Below are 6201 nucleotides of genomic sequence, written 5' to 3'. Positions count from 1 at the left end.
TCTGTATGTCTACTGTATGATATAGTGTGAAAAACATTTTAATAATTAAAGAACATTTTGTGCAATGGAAAGCATCAATGCAAATAAATATCCTTTATTTGTTAGAATTAATTTTAATTGAAGGTGCATCATACAGTACAGTACATCTGAGTTAAAGGTTTTTGCATGGTATATACATAAGCTGTTAAAAACAATGATTTAACCGGTTGTCTATTTCAGAGAAACACAAGACTTTGCCCCCAAGTGTTTGTGAAGGTAAAAAATTTTCTTTGGAAATCCAAGAACATTGCAAAATCCATTTCTCAATAAACCTTTAAAAAAAAACGTATACTTTCAAAGCATTTTTTTTTACTGTGTGTGTTTTTGAACTAAAGAACTCCTATATAAAAGTATCTAATAGCAGCACTGAATGATTCCAGTATAAAATGAAATATTGTGAGATGTTCCAGTATCATACTTATCCAGAAATAAAATAAATTACAAACACATCCAAAACCTCATTACACAGTATCACTCCTTGAAATATATTTGTAAAATGTTGGCATCCCAAGAATACTGTAGGCCCTCACTTGTACTTGATTTTCACAGGAAAGACATGAAAACAAATAAAAACATAATATGAATAAGTCAGTGTTTGCTATGTTCCTCTTGTTAATTACACTGAGAGGGGACTGCATTCCAGTTGGTTCTTCATGTCATTCTCCTTGTTAAAAGAAGCATCCGACTCCTGTTTAGGCTTCACAGGCCAACTGATATGAAAACAAAAACTATTTTTTTAATTAGTCCAGAATATATCCAATTATACATACAAATTTTGAAAAATTGATATTTGAATGCTAACCAGTATTTTTATCTTTAAACGTTATGCTATCAATTGGTTATATATATTGATATAGATGGCATGCTGATGAAAAGAAATGCTGTCATGGCATGACGTTTATTGATGCGCTTTATATCTGATGCTGTGCTGCAAACTAGTTTAGAACACAAGTCTGACATATTGTCCTACTGACCTCCCTAGCACTCATTTTTAAAGAGTTTTATTCTTACCGTGCACAGCATGAGAACTTCATACTGGGCTGTTTCTCACAGTCTTTTACGGTGTCTGGTAAAGGGATGCCGCTGGTCTCTGGAAGAAGCAGGCAGAGGGCTGCACCAATGATCGGCCCACTGCTGTAACAGATCATAGCTGGCAGAGGGATCCCGCCGTCAGGGCTCACCACCGCGTTTATAATACAGGCCACTCGGTAACAGAGACTAACCAGGCCCACACACTTCTGCCTGCATAGTGTCAAATATTTTGTTAGTGAGAAACAGATTCACATTTCATGAACAACAAGGTTCTTGATAGAAAATATTTACTATATTAGAAAAATAGTTACATTTTCTTATTTAAAAATTGTATACAGCATCTACTTTTACTACATCTTACAAGTTAATAACTACACATTTTGAGTTTTGGCAGTCTATCTTCATCTGTGATTTATCTTTTGATGAATGGGATTAGCACACCTTTGAGAAATCGAAGTGTGTTCATCAGTATAATATTAATACATTTTTCTACCTACTCTGTTTCAGCGTTGGTGTAAAAATGTTTGCAGCAGCAACTACTTATCTGTACATACAGATTAATTTTATCTCTTATTGTCTATTACTGTGCTGTTAGCTTACTTAGTATTGCCAACACAGCACATTATGTTATGTAACTTGAGGTAAAAAAAAAAGTGTTTTATAAGCTCTACAATGATTCAGTATATTAACTGTCTGCCTGCACAACAATCCAATATCTTTAACAATTTCTAGCAGGAAATGCCAGAGGTTGTAATATATCTCAATCTCTTTTCATGTGGAATAAGAAAAAAAATGCTCTTACAGATCAGCACATGCTCATATTTCATTTCATTTTTTTTTTTTTAAAGTTAGCTGTTATAAAGATACTTTCTAAAATGCTAAAATTACTCCAAATTGCATTTAATTTCGCACAAACAAAGATGCTCTACAGTTGTATTCGTTATCTGACCAATAAAATGCTTTATCAGGTAGGTCTGTTTGGATATTGTGTACCTTATTACAGTTGGGAACAGCTCAATCCCATAGAGCACCGAGACACAGTAGGTGGACTGCATGCACAGCTTGCCCATCAGTGCCAGAGTCATAACAAGAGCAGGCATGTCTGTTCAGAAAGAGAGCTGATTGCAAATCATCAGTTTTAAGAGTGGTATTCTTCAAAAAAAAGCATAATGAGCACCAAGCAATATCAGATCATGATCAGTCTGTGCTTACGTGTATGTATTGTATTTCAATGACTTTGTCTCTCACCGCAGAACTTGGAAACGAGGAGGGACAGCATACAGGAAATGCCACTGAGGAACAGCGAGCCCATGCTGAACGGCCTACGGCCCCATCGCTTCAACAGAAATGGAAGCAGCAAAGAGGGAGCCTCTGACAGGCCAGAGAAAAACTGTGCCAGATAGATATTTACACCGAAACTTCCCACACTGAAGCAGATCCCATAATAAGTGAGAGCAGACGCAAAACTGTAAAAGAAAAAACACATTACAGCAATTGTTCATGAAGGTTTATATGAGCAGCAAACTGTTTGGATTTAAAAAACAACACCACCACATCTATAAATTTATTCAGATATGGCTAATAGTTGCAGAGGAAAGAAGTGTCTCTAAGTTAAGACAAATTCGCCTTTTATTTTTATTTTTATTGAACACCCCCTCAAAGTTACATCGTTCAGTCAAGTGATTTACTTTGAGCTTTAAAAAACAACTCATAAAGGAAATACATTCCTTTAGTGGGAAAGTCATACTCCCTCTGTGTTACATTCTTAAAAATCCTTCAAATCTGTGAAAACCCCTGTGCTATGTTGCAATACAGCACATGCATTCAAAAGTGAGAGGAAAATTATTTTAGGACTAAATCACAGAAATGATATTACCAACCACAGTTAAACTTCCCTACCCAATGTAACTCATGACAAACAGACGCAGGAGTATAGTAGGTGACGTAAAGTTGGCGAAATTAGTCTCTGTCTTAGTTGGGGTCTTCTCTGAGAGTGGCTTCTGTGTCTCATTGTCCACAGAATCCAAAAGCTGTCAAGAAAAAAAGGATTTTGTACAATTTATGTTTCCACTTTCCACAAACATTTGAGCCATTTTAGAGTATGACATTGTGTCTTACCAGACCCAAATAGTGCTTGTCCTCAGGACTTCTATTCTGATAGCCCTCTAGTGTTTTCATCCTCTTATTTAGAAGCAGCCATCTAGGAGATTCTGGAAGAAAGCTAATAATTGCAAGAATGAGTGAATAAACAAAAACAAGCACTTAATAATAATAATAATATTAATAATTCAACACTTTAATCATGCACTGAAAATTTGTGTTTGTTACTAACAAATAAAGAGGTAGGAAAAGGATCTGAGGGATGCCCAGTGCCAGATGAAACTGCATCCAACCACTGGCCAAGAAAGCTACAGCTGCCAATCCCATCATTCCCAGACTGAAGATGAAGGAAAACAGAGTGGGTGGCCAGATACGATACTTGGGCAGGCTCCATTCAACTCCTGAGAAATCAGAGGCACTGGTAATTTATAAAGCATTATACAGTAAATACACTTGATTGTGTTAGGCCTATATTCTAAAATGAATCTATAATGTGCATTTTTTTTTTACATATTTCACTCTCTGGCAAAGTGGTTAGTGGTCTAGTGAAGTAGTTCTACAGGAGCAAGACTGAACAGCGTTGTTTAGTTTATTTTAAAAGGTAGAAGAAAAAACTGCCTTCTTGCCACATTTTTTTTTTTTTTTTTTTTTTTTTTTTTTTGTCCAACAGTATTACATAGTGACACGCATAAGCGTAGCTGTACCTAAACTGTAGGTGCAGATGTGGATGGCACAGCAGGCTGCTCCACTGATGCCGCGCGCGGTCAAGTACACGGGAACAAACGGAAGAAATGCCACTACAAGAGTAGCAACTGCGAGGACCGCTGAGCAGCAGATTAGAAGTAATTTCTTTCCATACCTGATTAGAGGGGGGAAATACATTTTTTTTTTCATAATTAACTTGTACGTAGCAACGTCAGACGTCGCAAACAGAAAGGAGCAAATACCAACTTGTCAGAAACAGCGCCACCGAATAAAGAGCCGACAAGTAAACCCGTCATGTACGTCGCTTGCCCATGTGCAAAACGATTCGGCTCGCGACACGTGAGACTCTGCAGCAAAACAGATAAGTGTGTAACTCACTGAATACATGTGCTAGGCTCTAAATAGATATGTTGTGCAATCTTTATTACTCACACGTGTGAGGTCGCTGCCCGTCCAACTTGTGGAAATGTTGAAAATATTAGTGTCCAGAGTTTCGTTCAAAGACTTGTTCGCTATATCATCACTGCAAGGCATAATGTGTAACGTAAAGACATCCACGAAAAATGTAAAGGCTGTGAAAAAGATCGGTAAAGTAAGGATAAAATAGACATGTCTTTGTAGTGGACCAGCAAACTGACGAAATGCGCCGTCCGTCTTCATTTCGTCTGCTAAACAAATTAAGTTGTGCCTCTAAGTAAACTTAAGGTAAGCACGAGCACTGATCTTTCACTGAGGTTTACTGTCAGCATTTGTAACGTGTTACTGTCACCACGACTGGGACTTCTGAAGAAGACGAATCCCAACGCTTCTGAAGAAGTCTTCTCTCCACCCTCAGTAAGTCTTTATGTAAGCGGAGTTGTTGGTTTGGATTCCTAGAGTTTAAGTCAGACAGGTGCGAATGGGTCAAGGCAAAGCAGCAACTGTCACACTCCGTCTACCCCACTCTTTATCCAGGGGGTGAATTTAAAAAGGATTCTGTAACGATTGATAGATAAATAAATGGTTTAAAAAGAAGATACTAAACCATACAAAATAAATAAAATTACATTATATTGCATTTGTATAGGCTATTACATTGTATTTTTTTCTGATTTCCGTAGGTTGTGTGTACTTCAAATGTGTTACTTATTATTAGAATCCAGAGAAATTCATTGCATTTACAGGAATCTTCGGATTAATCTTTTACAGATTAAAAATCAACCACTAATCCAGAATATTACAGTAGCAACTCATTGCTTACCTGCTAGTGATTGGGTATAAATAAATGTTTTGAATAGATCAAATATAATTTTTTTTTATTTTATTTTTTTATTTTATTTTTTTACAAAATAGCTACTACATTAGGCTTTACCAGTTGTTCACAAAGCTGGTCCTGGAGAGCCCCCAACACTGCACATTAGATGTCTCCCTATTCAAACACACCTGATTCAACTACATAGACCTCAAGACCTTAAATGTGTGTGTTAGATAAGAGAGACACCAAAAACGTTCTCCAGGACCAGGAACGTATTGGGAACCACAGGGCTATAGGCTATGATCAAATTTCCATCTCCATCAGTTTAAGACTTAAACTACTTCAGTCTGTGTGCATTGAATTAATTTAATACATGAGTATCACAATTTGAGTTGAATTACTGAAATAAATGAACTTTTCCACAACATTCTAATCTATTGAGATGCACCTGTAAATAAGTAAAAGTTAATGTGTGTAGCCTAAAAGCTTGAAAGGTAGGCTCATACCATCTAATATGAATAAAAGTTCTAGTTTATTAAAACTTAATTTTTACAGACTGCGATCATAGATGTGATTAATCAACCTAGATTGCCGCCCACTAATATTTGCACCCTTGGTAAATATGAGCAAAGGCGGCTGTGAAAATACATATCCATCATTTATCTTTTTGATCTTTCATTAAAAAAAAAAAAAATTCTAAACTTTAAAGGGGTCATATGATGCTACTAAAAAAGAACATTATTTTGTGTATTTGGTGTAATGAATGTGTTTATGCGGTTTAAGGTAAAAAAAAAAAAAAAACGCATTATTTTCCACATACTGTGCATTGTTTCTCCTCTATGCCCCGGCTTCTGAACTATCGATTTCCACAAGGTTCATCTCTCTGAAAAGCGAGGTGTGCTGTGATTGGCCGAATGCCTCAAGCCTGAGACTGAAATGTTATGCCACTTAACATATTGTGAAGCCTTGTCCGGCCAGAGCAATGGAATAAAAACAAAAAACCCCATTATAAACAGGATTTCTAGTCGTGTCTTCTTTTGGAAGGCAAAAACGAAGTACACTCCAAAGAAAAGGACAATTTGAACATCGCA

At 36.5% G+C, this 6201-nt stretch overlaps 1 protein-coding gene across 1 annotated transcript; it reads right to left on the bottom strand.

Moving 5' to 3' along the window:
* Positions 1-119: 119 nt before the first annotated feature.
* Positions 120-5447, bottom strand: LOC113117462 (solute carrier family 22 member 8-like). The gene is made up of 10 exons (XM_026286158.1): positions 4309-5447; positions 4123-4223; positions 3876-4030; positions 3404-3572; positions 3190-3292; positions 2971-3101; positions 2320-2537; positions 2065-2173; positions 1051-1281; positions 120-749 (listed from the first exon to the last, which is right to left on the bottom strand). Exons 1-10 carry the CDS (start codon positions 4534-4536, stop codon positions 656-658), a joined length of 1539 nt encoding a protein of 512 aa, XP_026141943.1. The 5' UTR covers positions 4537-5447; the 3' UTR covers positions 120-655.
* Between the last annotated feature and the right edge of the window lie 754 nt (positions 5448-6201).

This window comes from Carassius auratus, chromosome 17 (genome assembly GCF_003368295.1).
Source record: "Carassius auratus strain Wakin chromosome 17, ASM336829v1, whole genome shotgun sequence".
Lineage (NCBI taxonomy): Eukaryota > Metazoa > Chordata > Actinopteri > Cypriniformes > Cyprinidae > Carassius > Carassius auratus.
Note: the sequence above shows the minus strand (reverse complement) of the source record. Positions and strands in the feature narration are given on the sequence as shown.